The sequence below is a fragment of the Eupeodes corollae genome, chromosome 1 (assembly GCF_945859685.1).
Source record: "Eupeodes corollae chromosome 1, idEupCoro1.1, whole genome shotgun sequence".
Taxonomy (NCBI): Eukaryota; Metazoa; Arthropoda; class Insecta; order Diptera; family Syrphidae; genus Eupeodes; species Eupeodes corollae.
The window spans coordinates 204,272,681-204,292,872 of NC_079147.1; the positions used below are offsets into that span (position 1 = coordinate 204,272,681).

General features: G+C 31.2%; 3 protein-coding genes across 5 annotated transcripts in view; 2 read left to right on the forward strand and 1 right to left on the reverse strand.

The window, feature by feature from the left end:
• Positions 1–474: 474 nt before the first annotated feature.
• On the forward strand, positions 475–4,280 carry LOC129940544 (vam6/Vps39-like protein). The gene is made up of 9 exons (XM_056048919.1): positions 475–685; positions 768–1,045; positions 1,105–1,308; positions 1,657–1,912; positions 1,975–2,234; positions 2,295–2,672; positions 2,736–3,256; positions 3,319–3,721; positions 3,916–4,280. Exons 1-9 carry the CDS (start codon positions 616–618, stop codon positions 4,207–4,209), a joined length of 2,664 nt encoding a protein of 887 aa, XP_055904894.1. The 5' UTR covers positions 475–615; the 3' UTR covers positions 4,210–4,280.
• Positions 4,281–7,275: 2,995 nt separating this feature from the next.
• Positions 7,276–9,636, forward strand: LOC129940547 (monocarboxylate transporter 10-like). Of its 2 annotated transcripts, none has more exons than XM_056048922.1 (3): positions 7,276–8,181; positions 8,243–9,289; positions 9,360–9,535. In XM_056048922.1, exons 1-3 carry the CDS (start codon positions 7,839–7,841, stop codon positions 9,410–9,412), a joined length of 1,443 nt encoding a protein of 480 aa, XP_055904897.1. In that variant the 5' UTR covers positions 7,276–7,838; the 3' UTR covers positions 9,413–9,535. The 2 variants fall into 2 exon arrangements, with proteins under 2 accessions (XP_055904897.1, XP_055904896.1); XM_056048921.1 differs by having other exon boundaries at positions 7,287–8,181; positions 9,356–9,636.
• A 2,500-nt stretch (positions 9,637–12,136) lies between these two features.
• LOC129940549 (coiled-coil domain-containing protein 134-like) overlaps positions 12,137–20,192 on the reverse strand; it is a 52,556-nt gene continuing 44,500 nt past the window's right edge. The window contains exons 4-5 of one of the 2 annotated variants that reach the window (XR_008780713.1): positions 14,580–14,642; positions 12,137–12,203 (exon numbers count right to left, since the gene is read on the reverse strand). The gene's annotated coding sequence lies outside the window, so the exon portion shown is untranslated. Of the gene's footprint in view, positions 12,204–12,238; positions 14,643–20,192 lie in introns of those variants that run through there. The other variant, XM_056048925.1, reaches the window with a different exon arrangement.

A 20,192-nucleotide genomic window follows, 5' to 3' on the forward strand; every position in this document is an offset into this window, starting at 1 on the left:
TTGTACATCCGCAACAACCCTGATACAAACATTGAATTGGTCATTTTTGGTAGTCATTCTAGTCACTTTAGTCGATTCCCCTCTAGTTTTTCGCCGCTACAGGAATGCCCCAGTTTATTTTTCTCTATATATCTATTTTTCGGACGGAAATTCATTTTCCTGAACAGCTGATACTTTTATATTCAAAAGTGAAACGAATTTCACACAATTCCAATGACAGATTTCTGTCAGTAAAAAATTTGCGGTGGATTTCAATCAGGAAATTTTTTTCAATGACAGAAATTTTTAATGATAGCTATAAACGATCTTCCAAAAAATTCCAGTGTTTGTTTTCAATGATGAAAACCAATGATAGCTATAACTGGCCCCTTAACGTAAACAAATCTAGTAGTTTTTTTTTTCAAGTAAAAGATTTTTCTATTGTGACAACAAAATTTGATACATTTGTGAACGCAGCCGTACCATCTGTTCCATGATGACAAATTGCAAACATAAGATGACAGTCGAACATACATTTTTTATACTTTTTGTTTAATGAAATCTCCAACTATAATAAATCCAACAAAATAATTAAAATTACTTATCAAGCCAAAAGCAGTGGAAAAACTCTTCAAAATGCACCAAGCTTACAACGTTTATTCCATTTTAAAGCAGAGCGTTCATATTGAGTCGATTGCGGCTTACGGTGAGTATATTAAAATTATGTTCAGTTTTTGTCTGGACTAGGTGTGAAAAAAAACACTCCCACTATATTTTATTTTCCATAGATAACAATGTTATCCTTGGTACCCGAAGTGGCCAGTTGATTATGTATTCTGTTCAAACAAATGAACCCGATGGTAAAATCAATTTACAACTATTGAAATTCAATAAGAATTTCAGTAAGAAAGCAATAAATCAAATGGAAGTAATTGCCGAGGAAAATCTTCTTTTCATTCTTACTGATGGCATGATCCATGTTTGTGATATAAGTCGATTGAATTTTGCATTTATTCATAGTTCGGTCGAGACAAAGGGAAGCAGTATATTTGTTTTAGATGTGAAGGTAAGTGGAAACAATTAATGTTTTGTTTATATCTTTTTATTAATATGATTTTTGGTTAGACGCCCAAATCCCAAACAGGAGCTACTGCAACGGTTATCCGAATGTGTGTTGCAATCAAACGAAGATTGCAGTTCTACTATTGGAAGCAGGATCGTTTGCATCCTTTGCCAATTAGCATTGAGTTGAAGGACGTCCCGAAAGCACTGTGTTGGATCGACGACATCATTTGTGTGGGATTTAAGGATGAATATGTTATCTATAATGTAAGATTTAATTTTATTAATATTATCTACCCAGTATTTTTACGATAATTTTGAGAGGATGTTACCTACCTAGTATAAGTTGGTTGATATGCAAAAGCCCTACACGATTTGACTACGAGTGGAATCTTGACATCATTTGCATTCTTTCCAGAACTGGCAGAGATCCTATTTATATCGTCCGTAAGTCAGATCCAGCACTCGCCTATGTATATTATGGTGAAGAATTAAGCTACAATTAGTATCATTTCTAGTGTGAAATAATTAAAACAATGTAATGTGTGTTTTTTGTTATTTATTTTTCCAATATTGGTTTACTAGCAATTGATTTAACTTGTTTATTGCCCATAGATTTCATCCAACATCCCGGAAAAACATGACTTAATTGTTACATCATCTTCTCATAGCGTCGACCCATGCATATGCGTAATTAAAAATCTCGTCTTTGGTGTTTCTAAGGATGAATACCTCGTAGCTATAGATCCAAAAGATTTTGTTAAGTTCAAAGATTCCCAATCGAAATCAAATAAAGAAACTGCTGTTTCCGGAGGAGAAGCCAAGACATCTCTGAAGCCACTTACTTGGAGTAGCTCAGTTTTGGATTTAGGTTGGTATTTCTGTCAATATTTCAAATACTGAACGTGTTGTTGTCATTGGTAAGTTCATTAGTTTGGGATGAGCCATTTGCAATTGGTCGAATCGCAAACGGTGTTGAAGTTCGTTGCCTTGAAAGCAGTTGTATCAATAAAGATACTCTAGTTCAGAGTATACCCGAATTGGGAAAGGTTAAGTTCCTAATCCGATCTGGAAAAGGTACAATATTTGCAGCTGCAATATCTGAACTTTGGTACATTCAATTGGTTGACATTCCAACTCAGCGACAAAATTTGCTCCAACAAAAGAAATTTCAACTAGCAATTGAACTCACAGTAAGTTTGGACATATCTTATGTTACATTTGATATAAATTATTGAACATTTTCTTAACAGAACATATCAGACGAGCCAGAGGAAATCAAAGCTGATACTATCCGTCAAATTCACACACGATATGCTAAGGAACTTTTTGCTAATATGCAATTTTCCGTGGCAATGAATGAATTCGAGAAAGCCCAGGCGGATCCCTATGATGTCATTCGACTATTTCCTAACCTAGTTCAGGATCAATCGAAAACTAACCCGCCCATGGAGTCTGTTAATATTCCAGTCCTTGAGGATAAAGACTTAGAAAATGCACTCATGGCTTTGATCGATTTTCTGGCCGTTGCAAGACAAAAGGAAATTCATAAGCTAAGCAACATAAAGGGCCCCTCAAAGTCATCATTATTGTCTATTATTGATACGACTCTCCTAAAGTGTTACTTGCAGGTAGGCATCATATTTTTTTTTCATCTCAAACGAAATCCAATAAATTAAATGTTTCCCTAACAGACAAATGATTCCTTGGTTGCTCCTCTACTGCGTCTTAAGCAGTGTCACCTGGAAGAGTCTGAAAAGACCCTCAAAAAGCACGACAAAATAAGTGAACTTATTATTCTCTATCAAACAAATGGCAAACATAAGAAAGCTTTGGAATTACTCCAAGCTCAGGCTTCGATTGAAGGTTCGAGCTTATATGGCCACGAAAGAACGATCAGATATTTACAATCTCTGGGTGCAGACCATAAAGATTTGATATTTGAATTTTCCAATTGGGTATTACGGAAACATCCAGAAGATGGTTTAAAAATATTTACCGAAGATTTCATCGAAGTTGAAAATCTTCCCAGGGCCAAAGTTCTTGATTTTCTTTTGGTTGGACACAAGAATCTAGTGATACCCTATTTAGAACACATTGTTAATGTTTGGAATGAACCGATAACAATGTTCCATAATATTCTTGTAAAGCAGTATCGAGAGAAAGTCCAAATTTTAATGAAAGACCTGGAACAAACAGGCAGTGAAGGGAACAGGTAGTTCTTGAAGTGACTAAACTTTATGACAATCTTTGATTTTTGTATTTTATTTTAAACAGTGAAAAACTTCAGCAACTGGAAACATATCGTTCTAAAATGTATGATTTCTTAAAAAAATCCGATAAGTATTCACCAGAAACAGTTTTGCAAGAACTTCCTACAAATATTCTGCTTGAAGAACGGGCTCTTATTTTGGGAAAATTGAAGAAACATGAAAAAGTTCTTGCTATTTACATACAAATTCTTGGCAATGTAGAGAAAGCATCTGAATATTGTGAAGAAGTTTATCCCGAAGAAAACGATATATTCGCAATGCTATTAAAAACTATTCTTAATCCACTGAGTGTCCCGCCATATCCCGGAGTAGATTTACATCCTGATTTCTTGGCACCGAACTCCGAAATTGTCTTACAATTGCTAAACAAATATGCTGTCAATATAAATCCTGCAAAAGTTTGGCCGGTAATTCATATTTAATGGATTTTAAAATTTCAAAAAACAAATTCAAAAAAATTCCAGAAGTGTAAAAACCAAACACGGAAGAACCTATTTTTTTATGAGTTTGATTTTAGTTATTTTACATATTTTATATAATATTTTATTATTTTTCATTCAATAATTACAAATTAATATTATGTTTTTTATTTAAATTTTAGTACTTGCCAGAAGATATGCCTTTGCATAGATTAAGGAATTACATGGAAACTGTAATTCGAACTCAAATGGAACGGAAGCGACATCATCAAATTTTGAAAGGTCTTCTTACAGCCGAATGTTTACGACTACAAGAACAGCGGATGCATCAAGAAAAGAAATGTGTAACAATAACTGATTTCAGTATTTGTCCGGTTTGCAAGAAACGATTTACAAATCAGAGTGCGTTTGTTCGATATCCAAATGGAGAAATTGTACATTTGTCATGTCATGACAAGCAAATTGGAGTTGCTTGAAACTATAAATTTAATATTTACTTTTAAATATTTTGGATTATTAATAAATAAAGCTCTTGTAATATTGTTAACCATTTTTGCATTTTTATTTGCTAACAAGAACTTGAACTAGAGTGTAAATAAGAAGAATATATGAAAGCTCCTTAAAGTAAGTTATGAACCACTTAGGTTAGTCATGTAAACGCCTAAAAGTATGCAACGCAAATTGCGCTGAATGAACATTTTTCGATGGCGAGATTCTTGCTGAAATTCCTGGGCGCCTGGTGAAAATACAATTTCGAAATTTAAGATTTTTCTTGCTTAGTGTTTTCTTGGGTAATTGTTGAGGTATACTTTAAGGATGATGTTCAGTGGGTAATCGATGGGTAGGTATTATGTATGTACATCCATATTAGAGTTCATGTGTACATGCGTACATAATTTACGGCCATGGCCAAAATAATAGGATCATCTTTAGTCAAAATATCGTTTGCACTTGTGTAACGCAACATATAAATATGCTTACCATTTAATTTAATTACTAAATATTAGTTAATGTTTGTTAGTTTCAGAGTTTTTGTCAAAAGTAATATTGGATGTTAAAATGTTAGAGTCCATTTGCTAGAGGCTCCATAAAATGCCAATAAAAAAATAGGAACACTTGTAGATATATAGGATATACATACATAGGAAAGAATCAAGCTGGGTTGAAGGTGCTTGAGGTTCTTTAATTCTCACAAATATGTCTGTTAAGCTCTTTTCAAAGAATTGAAAATGGGGACTGGGGTAAATTGTGAAAGTTTATGAAAATGCAATTCTTTAACAATATCGACAAGAAAATCTTTACGGGTTTTGATTGCCATAACGAAAGGAGTTAACACTCCCAATATAGCTTACCTCTAATAAAGCATTAACATCCTTATTAATCAAACAAGAATGTTAACAATTTTCTTGAAAAACATCAGGTCTGTTTATTTTTGATAAATTGATAATTATTGTTGTTATGTCATTGTTACTAATTGTTGGAATATGTTAGAATGGGAAGGTTCAGGCGGCATAAAAGACTTGAAGGTAAGGCAAGTTCCTATTGAAGTGACTAATTGGCAAGCTGCCAATTAAAGTGGAAAGTGGACTTGAAAATTAGTCAATAAAAATGTTCATCAAAATGACAGCTGATCATGTTTTTTTCATTTAGCTGAAATTGGTTTATTTTCTGTGCAATTCCATTTAATGTTTTGTGTGAATGAAAAAGGTTAAGTAATATTTCCTTACAATATAAAATACAAGTCGTGATGGAGGATTATAAGAAGTGTTTTGTAGATAACAATGGTTTTTGCCACGATCATCTGAAGATAGAGGTTAATGAAGCATATGTATGTAGCTCCGAGTTTAAAATGTATAGCACTTGAAAAACTAGCTAGTTGCCTTGGTCAATACATATTTCCGTTTAAAGAATGCAGTTGACTTAAAGGAAATCCCTTATGTTGTCTGAACCTATCGAATCATTTAGATTGTTAGAAATTGTTGATCTCTTAAGGAACCTTTGTATGTAATTATATAAAAACTAAAATATTAACTTTTAACTTCCCATAGGAAGTTATTGTAATCGGTCCGATTAGTAGAATTGAAATTTAAAATTCCTATACGATTCAAATTCCCTTAGAATCAAGGGATTTTTAGAGAGATGTCTATGCGTGCGTGTATACGTATGTACGTTCGGGGAGATTTTTTTCTCGTCCATATCTCAAGAACCAGTGGAGATTTTATTATCAAGGGATTTTTAGAGAGATGTCTATGCGTGCGTGTATACGTATGTACGTTCGGGGAGATTTTTTTCTCGTCCATATCTCAAGAACCAGTGGAGATTTTAACTTCAAATAAATTTAACAAAGATAATAAGGCAGAAAGATGCAGAAAGGACTCTCAAAAAAATATTTTGGTTAACCCAAAAATTACGTGATACCAAACTAATAAAATGTTGAAAAAAATTCAACTAAAATTCAAAAAAATTGAAACAAAATAATTGTCACTTAGAATATTTTACGAACAAGAAAGGATTTTAATTCCAAAATAATTTTATGCAACGTTTTAACGTTTTGACATCTGATAAAATTAAATAAAATTGCAAGTTTAAAAAAAAATAAAAATCTAAAAAACATAACTAAAAGTTCGTAGAAATTGATTTTCGACTTAAATATCTTTCTAAAAATGAAAAATATTGCCTTTAAACCAATTTCATCTCATACAACAATACTGTGTTCGACATTCTGTAATTTTTTTTTTATAAAAATCCGACTATCAGTTTTTTTAATAAAAATAAGAATTAGTACCCAAAATTGGTAAAAACTGATATTCGGTTCTTGATATCTCGTGAATAAATAAAGGTAATGACTTCAAAATAATTTCATTCTGTACTAAATTTTCTTAGAACAATTCAATCTGTTTTTGTTTTTATAAGAAATAAGAACTTTCAAGAAATGCTTCTAAAATTGTTAGAAATTGGTTTTCGACTAAAAATCTTGTTCACAAAAATAGGTTTTTAAATCAAACTGTTTCATTATATACACAATATTGTTGGAAATTTTTAGTTAGTTTCTTAGAAAAATTCAACAAAAAAATTTAAAAACACGGAAAGCTACAAACACAACAAAAAATGATAAGAAATGATTTTCGACTCAAGGGAACAAAGTAAAAAATATTGACTTCAAGTTATTTTTCTTACACAAAATATTCTTATGAACAAAATTTCATAAAATTTTAAGCAAGACAGACGGAATGGGAATCTAAAGGTTTGGGAACAAAAATAGTTAAAAGTTGTTAACAGTAGCAAATTTACAATGTTCAGAAAAAGAACAGACCTCAGAGGTATAGTTGTTTCAATCGGCTGCCTTAAGAAACTTATAGATAAGCCTTTTAACAAAAGAAAAAAAAAAATGTTTACATTTTACACACAATTTATATTTTTTTTAACTTATAAAATTTTTCGTTTAGAGATTTTTCTACTTTTTACTAAGCTTATAAAACTCACAGACTTTACTGATTAAGAACGTCAATCAAAGACCAGAAGTCCATATAATATTCAGTAGAATATTAAATTCTATACGGAAATCTAAAAAAAACTAGCGTGGTTAATGCGTGTCGGAAATATTGGCTCAATTCGGATCACATATCCCAAATTGCTTATAAATACACTCCTCAAAAGTTTAACTCTATCTATAAGTTTAATATCAGATTTTAAAAATCGGAGACTATTAATTAATACACACTTTTGTGGTTTATTATTGTTTTGTTTGTATGTCTTTAGTTTCATAGCCAATTCTGTTGGATGGGGAAGAAGCAGCATTAAGATACATTTAAGAAGATTTAATTATTGGCAAAATACAGAATAGAACGAACGCGCGTGGTCTGGACATATTCTAGATAAGAAAACATAGCATAGATTCTTCACTATTCTTTTTATAAAATCTTGACAATTTTCTACGAACGAACATAGATAAATTTTTTGTTTGTAGCCTGAGTTCCATAGAACTGAAGAACAAATAAGATAAAACAAAATAAGAACTATTTAAATATTGTGCGCGGAAGATAAAGCAAATTTTTATTCCAATTCGTTAGTCAAGAACAGCACTCTTAACCCGACACACAACATCATGGAAGAAAAGTCGTGGGAATCACCCGAAACTTCCAAGCAGAATAAAGAGCTTTTGCCCAGAATCACCAGACAGGATGCTGAATCTCATCGACCATATGACGCTGTAGAGAACGTCCAACATGGAGCAAATGTCACAACAAAAATACACCAGAAAATAACAACTTTTCAAGGTTGTGAATACAACCCTCCGGATGGAGGAACTCGAGCTTGGTTGGTTATGATAAGTGCATTCTTCTGCTTGGGGCTTATTTTTGGATTGATTAATTCCTATTCGGTGATATATTCATATTTGCAGCGTAGATTTGCAGCTTGGGAGGATCCGGAAGCATCAAGCAAAGCAGGTGAATTAATTCTTAAACTTTCTGTACTAGTAAAAGACTATTATTTTTCGTATGCCTAAAGCTCTTATTGGATCGTTTACTTTTGGAACTACGCTCTTCTGCTCTCCCATTGCTGGAATGATGACTGACAAAATTGGTGTCCCGTTTACAACGTTGATCGGAGGTGTGATAAGTGTGTTGGGGCTGTTTTTATCATCGTTGTCTCCGTGGAGTGTAACTGGACTTCTTTTTACTTATGGCTTCATGTTGGGGCTAGGAACATCATTGGTGTACACTCCAACACTTTCGGTGCTTGGAGTGTATTTCAAACGGTATCTTGGAAAAGTCAATGGTTTCGTTTGTACAGGTGCAAGTATCTTCACCGTTATAATGGCTCCTATACTGTCTTATATCCTCAATACGTACGACTTTCGTATAGCCCTCCAGGTTTTAGCAGTGTGCTTTTGCTTCCTTATAGTTTCAGCGTTTGTCTATGGCCCAATGGAATGTCCGGCCGCTAAGGAGCCAGACCAGAATTCAAATTCTAATCCAACATTCAATGTTGATATATGGAAAGAGCGATCCTACATCATCTGGACTCTAAGTTGTGCTTTGGCTTTGTCAGGCTACTACGTTTCCTATGTGCATATGGCCAAGTTTACTCAGATAAATTTTCCAAGACAAAATATCAATTTACCAATTATGTGCATTGGAGCAGCGTCTTGTATTGGCCGAATGATTGTTGGAATTGTGGCTGATATCCCTGGAATCAACAGAATAAGGATACATCAGTTGTCTTTGGTTGGCATGGGAGTGGTCACTGTGCTGTTGCCTTTTAACGTTTCATTCAATATTCTTTTGCTTAGCTCTTTGGCTTTAGGAATATTCGACGGAATGTTCTTTCCGGTTCTTGGGCCAATTTGCTATCAATTGTGTGGACCAAACGGCGCTGCACAAGCAATCGGATGCTTTTTGGGACTAGTAGCAGTACCCATGACAGTGGGCCCGGTTTTGGCTGGAAAGATTTTCGATGAAACTCATTCGTACACACTGCCATTTATAATTGCTGGGATTCCATCAATATTGGGAGCACTTTGTATGAGTTTAATTGACAATAATTGTGAATATGGTAAATTTTGGAATTTGAAAAGTAAGTATTTTTGTTTTTGAAATAAAGTTTTTGTTTTTCTTTTAGAAAGGCTTGATGGTGATGAAAGTGTACAGCAAGGAATTTCAAGTAGCAATTTATTGAATGAAAATTGTTATTCGATTGTGATTGAGACAGCTAAAATTCCAACTGAGGAAGAGGCGTGTATAACAGAAACTCCAAAGCGACGATACAGATATACGATATTATAATTGATTAAATTTCCAACTGTATACTTTTAAGAAGAAATGATAATTGCTTTTGGGAAACGTTGGCATACTTTCAAGATACTCAAAGGAACTAAATTTAATAAATATTTTATGAGAACATTTTAGAATTCATATTGGAACGCCAAAATCAGTTCGGAATGTGCGCAAAATTGTTCCAAGTCTAGGCCTCAACAAATCCAATACAGTAAGAACAATTTAACTTTCCGTAAACGATATGTATTTCAATTGTGGTAATATTTAATCACAACGTACTCGATTTACTTATGTTGTGAAATAGTCCAGTTAAATATATACATTTCACTTTGGGATAATTCGCGTATCGATGAATTTTGGTTATTATCAAGTGACAAAAAGTCCCCAAAAACCTTATGTCAACATACAAAGTTATTAAGGTTTTGTAGAAAACTAACGTTTTTATGTTGTAAATGTTAAACGATAAATGGTAAAAAAACTTTTTCATTCTACATTATATTCTGTAGACCAGGAGATGCAACTTTTTATTCTGCCAGCAAGCGCAAAATATCAAATGACGAAAATTTTGTTTTTTTTTTTTTTAATATTCTGCTGAAATGCAGTTGCAAAATATTGTATACCATTTTCTGTTAACTATTTAATTGTCTACAAAAGAAGCTTAGACTTTTTTTTTTCAAAAAAGCAATAACAAAATATTGCGATAAGAAATTGTAGAAATTTCTAGAATTTTTCATTAAAAAAAATGTTTTATAAAAATTGTATCAAGGCAGTTGTTTTAGACTATATTTATTTCTAACAATTTACGTTCTCTGTTTTGTTACTAGTTTTACTAATTCGAAAAATATCTGAAAATTGGTCAAAATCAAAAAAAGGCTTTTACTTTTTTTTCAATCACAAAACTTTTTGAATAAAGTAAATACACATTTTTTAGTTTAAATCATTTTTTTTTAGAAACAAATAATTGCTATTTTCAAGCATCAAAATATGGCCATTTAAAAAACTGAATTTTTAGCATTTTTGCTTATTTCATGAATTTGGTTTTCGATGAATAAAAATACCAACATAAATGCATACAGATAGAAAATAAAGTGAATGACTGGGTCGCACGAACTTGCTCTTGCATTAAACGACTTAAATACAAAATAAAGTTTCTATGGGGCAGTATTTTCTGTAGCAATACAAACACATTTTTTTTAATGAAAGAAGTAAAGTAAAGAAAATTAATAAGAAACTATCGGTCTGTTTTTGAGAAAATTAGAATTTTGGAACTTTGACCAACAAATTTGTATTTTTTTACGAACGAATAATAACTTTGAATAACTTAATATGTTAGCTTTGGACTTTTCATATTTTTGTATTAATGTTATTCTGGATGAATGAACCAATTTTCAACAATATTGGAATTATTCCAAAGTAAGAACTCTATTTTACACAAACTTGCTAATTGGAAAATTGTGTTGTTTCATAATATTAACAGTTATAGACAAAATTAGTTGTGTTTTTTTTGTCAACAAAATAAGTTTCAGTTTCCAAAATTAAATAATTTATAGTAAATTTCGTTCATGTCTAAAATTAATATCTTAAATGCTTATATTATTTATATATATATATATGTATATATATATATTATAAATATTATTAGTTTATAAATACAAAAGTACGTATACGCCTGAGTATAGCATACATACTTTTTTATTTGACGGTCAACATTAGAAGTTTAAGTAAATCTTTAAAAAATTACACTGCTCAACAAGTTAATGTATGTAGGTAGTAATCAAATTATACTTTTCTAAGGTTTTTGCTGGATTAGGTTCAATTCGGCTTCAAAATCAGTTTATCACGTCGAGTTTTTGAGCTATACATTTATACAAAAAATTATAATTCGAAACAAGAACATTTTGTTAGGTTTATTAATGCTTTGTAAATTCATGAAGTACATCATCAATAAAAATGTTAAGTATTTTACTTATTTTTCAAAAAATCCTCATTAGTTGTAAGTCTTCCCCTGTTATCTGTTAACATTAAAAGAACGCTATTGAATTTATGCTAAAACGGTTCTTAACAGAAATCCCAAAACGGTATTAAAGCAGTTCTTGGTCTTACTACGATTTCGTAGTCTTAAGCTTATAGCAACATTTTTAGAATTTATTGACAAAATAATTTTAAAAACGGGTATTTCATAGTTTGCGCACACATAGATAAGATCAGAGTATTGATTCGGAATCCAAATTAATTGTAGAACGAAATATTTAATACATATAAAGTCACATTCAAGGTTTTTCAACAACTTCAGATAGAGTTAAATGGAAACCTATAAGTCATGTCATAACTAACGATAAATTCCAAAAATAATAAAGATATTAAAGTGATTTAAACTGTATCTAGAAGACAAAGATTTTTACTTTTATTTATTTAAACTTCTAAGAACCGTTTTTGGTTGTCTTCATAATTTTTAAAATGACATATTTTAGAAACCTGATGTAATAAAGCAATTTAAAGTCGAGATTTGAATTTAGGACATCTTAATCCTTTTCAAAGTCGTCAGTGTCTGTTCCAATTTTCATCGATATGCGAATTATTATTAGAATTGAAGAATTCTGTTTTGAAAATAAATATATATACATACCTACATATTCGTTCGTTTTAGGAAAATTTCACTTTCGAAACATAGTTCACAGAGTTGGGACCCAGATCTATAGATAATAATCATTACCAAAGTGATAAATAAAAAAATAAATTAGGTTGTGCAACAGTAGGGAAAAAGACCCTAGTTAATAACAACTCTCAACCTTTCTATTGCGCGACCTATAGTTTATATGCCGAATTTGAACGGCTTAGTTGCGAAAGTATTTTTCTTGCCAAGAATTACTATTGGAGGATTTGTCGATTCCTCGCAAGAGGCAGTTCAGGCAGGGATTGAACCCAGCACCACTGGCATGACAGTTATATCAACCCTAGGGTATTAGTAAAAGATAGCTGTATTATTAAAGTTGTTGGGCCAATTGCAAAAGTCCAAGTTCTTGTTCACGGCGAGGAAAAGACTACCTCGGGTTCTTGTGTATACTTTCCCTGACCGCGGCGATGTTCTCTGACGATCTTGCGTTACTTGAACGCAGATTTAACAGATGCCACCAAAACAAAATGGCCACCACAGGGCGCCAAAATCTACATGCGCCAACAAAACCATATAGTTAAAAATTGCGTCAGAATATGTTCTCACCCTTTCTGACTTCAAGTAAGCCAATTAATTTCTAAAAATTGTATGTTACCAAATATCATGATTTATTAACAAAATATAAAGATATCGATCGCTACTGCTCTGAATCTATGAAAATAAATGGTTACTTTAACTAAAAATTTTGGATTTTTAAACATACGTACCTTGTTTAATAAAAAAGAGTATCAATCAAACAGTTCTTCAAAAACATGATCTTTAAAAGTCTCTTTTAACTATTTCGAATAAATTATTCACGGCTTGATGAATGCACAATCCTCTTGAGAGATACAAACGCGGCAACTACACTTACGCTAACGAGACCGGGCAGCCGCAGCCCGGCCGGCCGGCGGCAACGGCGCCCATCATAAATAAATACTAGGAATCTAATTAGTGTGAAGTTGGGTCTGGGTCTTCAATTAACTGTACCTACATACATTATGCATCAAAGTTCAAAGTTTCACGTCTTTAGATACATACGAGCATGTGTATTAAAAACTCTCGGTTTCTTAATAATAAGAAGAAACGTTTAAGCGGAAAAGAGCACTTCAATTGATTTATCCGTCAAGAATCTTTATAAAGCGTGTATGATTGTGGACACAATATATAAGAAAGTTAAACTTTCTCTCTCTCTCTTTCTCATTCTATTATTCTTTTTTAAGAAATTCCTCAATTGCATTGAAGATTTTCAACGTGGTGCCAGAAAATGTTTAGTGACAATCAAATGATTTTATAGTATATAGTGTTCCGTGTTTCACGAACTTCTCACGGCTGACTGGGCAAAGTCGGGACGTATCTGTCAAGCATCATCGGCATCAAACTAGTTAAGCTGACAATATTAACGCTACTGACAATAATTTGCAAAAAGATTTCGCCGAAAGAAGCGCTTCTATCATATTGATACTTAATTAGTCATAGTCATTTTATCTTTGGGAAGTATAAATTATAAGAAACGATAATTGAATTAAAAAACATTCTTTATAAGGTTGTGAGTTGTGACCCATAAAAATGTTTAAATAAAATGAAATTGTAAGAATAAGCTTTATTGGACAAAGTATAGCAGATATCGCTAATAATTGATCATCATCATCATCGTCATCTCACAATTGATTTTATTTTAGACTATACATTTATGTTCTTTATAATAGAACCAATAATAAAAAATATAGAATTTAATTGTATGCTATCGAGTTGATTTAGAACAATTTGTTGATAGAAAAATTAGCATACATAAATTCCAGACAGCATAAAGTCCAACTCCATCAGAAATCGATATAAGGTAAAATTAAAATTCCACAGTAAGTTACCTAATTGAATTTAATGAATGACTTAGATAAATTTGATATTATTTATAGATTTATCGTTTTTGACATTGTTATGTCAATAAATCATTGTATCAGTCAATATTGAAAATTGTATAAGCTGTGTATCGTATGTTTTTGAAAGCTCTTGTCACATAAATTAATGTTCGCACACTAGGTCCCCAAACCTCCAAACTTATCAGACTTGCTCATATTAATTTCCAATAAAAGAGTTACGTCTATATAGTTGGCAGACGAAAAGACCTGATTGTTATTATGTACTCGTATGACTGTCATGCCAGAAATCTTGGGTTGCATCCCTACCTGTGCTTCCTAATTCTGGTCACGAAAACTGCTTTCCTAAATAAGCCGTTCGGATTCGGCATATAAAATTATAGGCTCCCTCCATCCTTGAAGTTACTCTCACACACGTATCTAAGGTTGAGAATTGTAAGTCACTAGGTCCTGGTTCGGTACGAGCTGTACATTTTTGATAATGATTCATAATGATTTGTACTCTAAAAATGACAAAATGCAAACATAATATTTAATACATTCTGGACCGTTGCTAAAAGAAAACATTCTGTTGTGTCCACTGTAACTTTTCCAATGATCATCTGAAATAAAAAAAATCCAATGAATACATTATTTCTATTGTGTTAATATTTAATCGAAAGATTTAAACAATTAGAAATATGTATGTAATATACGAAATGTTATATGTATGTATATAAGTATTGTAAAAATGTCGAAGTTTAAGTATGACTTGCCGGCACGAAATTGGTATCCAAAGAGTGTTTAACAAAAATTTAAGATTTAAAAATATACATTTGTGTTCATAAAAATAGCAGTGCTCTTCAAATAATACAAAAAGGCCTTCAATATCAACGTTATAATATACATATACCATTAAACTTCTAATAACAAACTAAAATATTTTATTCATAATAACAGAAAATACCATTTCACAGTAAAAACCATTTTTTAAATATATGGCTGTTCATAAAAATAGCAGTGCATGACAAAGTACTGGATCTATTACGTAAGAAGTAAGAAAAACTGTAATAAGTTATATGAAATATGCTTTGGGTCATAGTCTTGTTGGTATACCCAAACCAACAGCATTTCCTCTTAAGCATAGGGTAACATAACCTCCTCGAGAATTTTCACATAGTAGGTTGCAAACCTTATACCCCCGATAGGATAAACAGGTCCGATGACGTAATATGAAAGGTAAGCCCGAATATCATAATTTTTCATTCGCCATGCTTCAGTGTTTTCATAGTGTACCGTGGATCGATTGCTGAATTTTAGGGCCTTGTCACATATTCCCGACGACCCTTGGATCCAAAAAGGACGACTTTGCTTTTATCGCTCCACAGAACATTCCTCCATTTCTCTTTTTTTTAATCTTTATGCGCTTTAACAAACTCCATTCTCGTCAAGAATGGTACCTTGCGTGGACTTTCGCTTATAAAAGACGTCTTCGTATTATAACAGCGTTAACAGACATTTGAAGTCCATTTCTTATTTTCCTAGTCTATGAAAGGGTTCTGTTTTGCTAACTGAACAATTTTTCTGTCAGTTCTTTCAGTAGTCATCCTTTTTGGGCCTCGCGCTTTCGGTTTATTTTGCCATTTTAAGGCGTTACTGACCATTTTTGGTGAGAAGCCTTGGATGTCTTGAATATTTTGGTAGGTTTTTCCCTCCAAACGCAGTTTTCTAATAAGTTTTCGAATTTTTTCGGTGCAGTGTCTTGACCGTCCCATTTATTTATTTGGAGCTAATATTTATTAATTTTTTATATGTTAGTATGTTACAAATACTTAAAACTTAAAATACTAAAATATTTACTTACCGAAAAATAAAAATAAATTCATTTTTTAACACTTTTTAACACTCTATAGGTATCCAGAGAGTTTGAAATAGTGTGTGTTCATCAGGAAAAGTAGAGTATAACTTCAAGCTAAAAGTCTCTAATATGAAAATGAAAGACCGTTAGATGCAAGTAACATTATAATTTTGTTTGTAAGAATATCCGTTATAGTGACCAGCACTGCTATTTTTAGGAACACAACTGTACCCGTAGAATAAGTTTGTCTTCAAAAATCTAAATGCAATTTAATTTCTTAAAAAACATTAATTTATTAAATTTATGCTTCATATATAAAATGAATATATATAACCTTTGTTTACAAATATTTTTGAAACGCAGTTATTTATATTTGTGCATACTAAATTTATTGAAATCGGTTTATGAGTTCCTGAGAAAGTTTAAAATAAAAAATTGTAATATTCCTTCTGGGGGAATACAAAAATATAATTTCTTTATTGAAAGAAGTTATGTTAAGAAAGAAATGTTTGAGAAAATTTAATAAGAATCAGTTTGTTCGTTTTTGAGAAAATTTAACTTTCTATTTTTGACCAAAATTCTGTATACGGCTTCTGTAATTATTTACATTAAAAAATAAAAAAACAACCCGAATATGAACCTTAATTTTCAAGTATAAACTTAATCGTTTGGGATGTCAACTTATCAACCATCGTAATGTCATGTTTGATTAAAATCTTGAGTTAGATTATACGAACAGTAAGCGTCTTAACCTTTAAACAAATCAGTTGCACTCCTCCCCTTAAACAATTCAACCGTAATAGACGTATTGCTAGGAATACCCATCAGTTTACCCCTGAACCCAATTTCAGACGTACTGTTAAGTACAGATTCTTTCTTTAGCCGCACTACTAGACTTAGGAATGCTTTACCTGACTCAATTTTTTCTGAATTCTGAATTGAATGTGCAGACATTCGAAGCCAATGCTCATCGGTTTCTCCTTTCTAATCCTATCCTCCTTTAATAATTGCTCTCACTGTGTTTAATCATTATAAGGGTATTCATTACCCCTTTAGTGCGCGCATAATATAAAAAAAATAGAGATTTGACAGGTTTCAATTAAATTTGTGAACGCACCAATTTACGAATCATTTATGTAACTGTCGTTGATAACTTATTAAGTAAACATAACATTTTGACCACGGTTAAGGACACAAACGAGCAATGTTCAACTTTACTCGAATCCAGATTCATATGGGTGACATCTAAAAGGAATAGGGCTAATAATAAACAACTTTTTGTGTCAGATTTCAATGTATTAAAAACCTTCAGAAATGTAAAGTTAGAACTGTTTCATAACAAAAAAAAAAAACTATTCAAAATTCCGACATTTCTGATGATAGTTCCTTTTCTCTTAATTTTTAATTTTATTTCAATGCAATATATCTTTCTGTCACTGACATTATCAATTTAAATTAAAAGCTTTACAAGTAACTTGTATATCGTTATACAATAAGGACATTTTTATACACGTATTTTTAGACACCTCATTTGCAATATTGCTAAACGCATAATGTAGACTTATTATGCAACAGCAGGTTGTTTTGTTAGAAGTTTGCAGTGCCGATTGGTTGACACTTTAAGCAAAGCCAAAGCCATTGACAATGACAGTAATCCAATATTTGATTTAGGAATAATAATTATTTGAACAACTGAACTAACCCCTATAGGTTATCGTTATAAGTTCTATAATAGAAATGTCCATACACGTTTACATTTATGTTGTACATGTGAACTACATTTGTATAAGTTAACTTTTTTCTTTTATAAGCGAATGCGACAAAGTTGTGGACAATTCCATTAGTGGTTATCGTGGTTAGCCATGAGACAGTTGACGGTAATTTGACCCATTTCAATTCACTTACCAATAATAATATGAAATTGAGCTTGGGTTTCATTTTCACCCGAAGCACCACTGTTGCATAACGCTAACTTCGAGTTAATGCATATATGTACCTAAAGTTAGCAGAAATATAATTCCATTAAATTCCTTTTTTTCCTATTAAAATAAAATAAATACATAACAAAATAAGGATAAAAAGGGTGCGGAATTTAGTAGATATTGATATTTCTTTGACATTGAAAATACATACATAGATATACAACTTTTGAGTTTGAGGCATGTTGCATAATGCTCTACTATATATTTTAAGAATGTGTACCTTAAAAACAGGATGTGAAGTATTTACATGAAAAAAATATACAATATTTGCCACAATATCATTCCATTTTTTAAACATAAGCGAATAACAAAAACACTCTTAAAGCCAAGAGCTTTTCACCGCCCACTCAATATTATTTATGTTCAGCTTTTCGCATAAAGGACATTTAGGGCACATGCAACATGCCAAATTTACATCATTGACATTGAACTCGAAAGCTTTTATTTAAAAATGAATGAAAATATACATCAAGCCGGTATAAATTATCAAAAGGTGAATGTAAATCAGCTTTTATTCTTTAACTGTGAAATGCCGCAACATAAAGCTTTTTTTTATGTCTTATTGGTCTTATATGAAGGTGTGTATAGTGTAAACAGTTCCCAGCCATTTAAGAAAAGAAAAATTATTAAAATAATGTGTAAAGCCTATGCTATGAAGTAAAAGAAAAATCTACCCCCACTTCCTTTCGCTTTCTGTATGTCTCTAACTCTCGAACAAGTTTGATCGATATACATTGAAAGTAAACAAAACATAAAGTTAAGGAAAATATTTCATTAGGGTGCGTTTGGAAAAACGAGCTTTTGATGATAGACAAGGTTTTGTTACTGGAAGTCCAGTTGCACTTTTTCAATCGGATTAGATTGCAGATTAAGATTGAAATCTTACTTAAAAATATTTAATATAATATAAGGTTTTTGGAATGTTACTTTTTGAAATTAAAGAAAATACATTATTTAAATTCACAAAGTCGTTTTGTATAGATTAAATTGTGATGGTTTAGTAAATCTATAATCTCTTTCTTCGATATTTAGTTAAAATATTAATAGTATTTCATAAAACGTTCTAAGTGTTAACGTGTCCCAAATTAAGCTTAACCATTTCTCAAAAACGGAAATAGGCAAAACGGATTGAAATTAATATGTATTCTTGTAAAGAACCCATCCCTCGTTTAAAACTCTATCATATTAAGCCATTGAAATATATTCAAAAATTTATTCGCAATCAGCACTCAAAATTAAGTTCAAAACTTGTTCAAGTCTTGCTCAAAACTTCATAAATAAAGTCAAATAAGGACTAATAATTAAAATGGGAAATTCAAAAAAAAATAAGTGGGATATTAAAATGATTTAAACTGTATCTAGAAGTCAAAGATTTGTACTTTAGAAAATCGTTATACAATTTATTTTTAAGGGAAATGTTGAGTTTTAACTTAGCCTTTAAAGCCCTGTTTTTGGTTTCTTTTGTAGCATTTTTAAAAACCTGATACGAAAAATTTATATGCGAGATTCAAATTCAGGACATACGTACAAAAAGCATTGTTTCGTTATTTTCAGAATAAAAATAATCGACTTGACTAGCAAAAATTTCAATGAAATACTAATTACATATTCGAACTGAATGGTATTAATATTCTATGTACATACATATATTTATTTCCAATCGAAATTGACTTTCAATCTGGATTTGTTTAGGGCGCATATGTAGATCCCTTATAGCCCTCTTATAGGTAAAACAAAATAATGGTTTTCCAAAACTTTGCATCTAAAAGTTGTAAGATACCAAATTTTAAAAATCAGATTCGTAGTGTTAAAAAAAAATCACTCTAATCCTTAATTTTATAATGGTTATATCAGATTTTTTTTTAAACATAATTCCGGTGTTATTTACTTCGAATATAAATATATTTTTAATGTTTTGACATTTTTTTTCATTTACAATTTTTATACATACGTATTTTTATACTAATATTAGTTAGCCCAGCAAAAAAAGATGGTTATTCAAAAATAAAAGGAAAAAAACTTTGGAATGCATTTTCAAAGCTTTACGTGAGTTTATTCAGATAACTTTATGCCAGTTAGAAAGCAAACTCTAAAATCTCAAAAGAAAAAAGCATTTTGAAAAAAACCTTCACCTAAAATAATAATAATAATAATAAAGAAAAGAACATTGATTTCAATCGTGATATAAATTTATCAATAATATAATAATATTGGAAACAAAATAATAGGGTACTGCACATTTCAATATTCCAAAACTCTAGCACTCATTTTTATGCGTGTCTATTATTAGCTTTTGCTCACATGTGTTTCAAACATTTTGGTTCGTTCTTAGC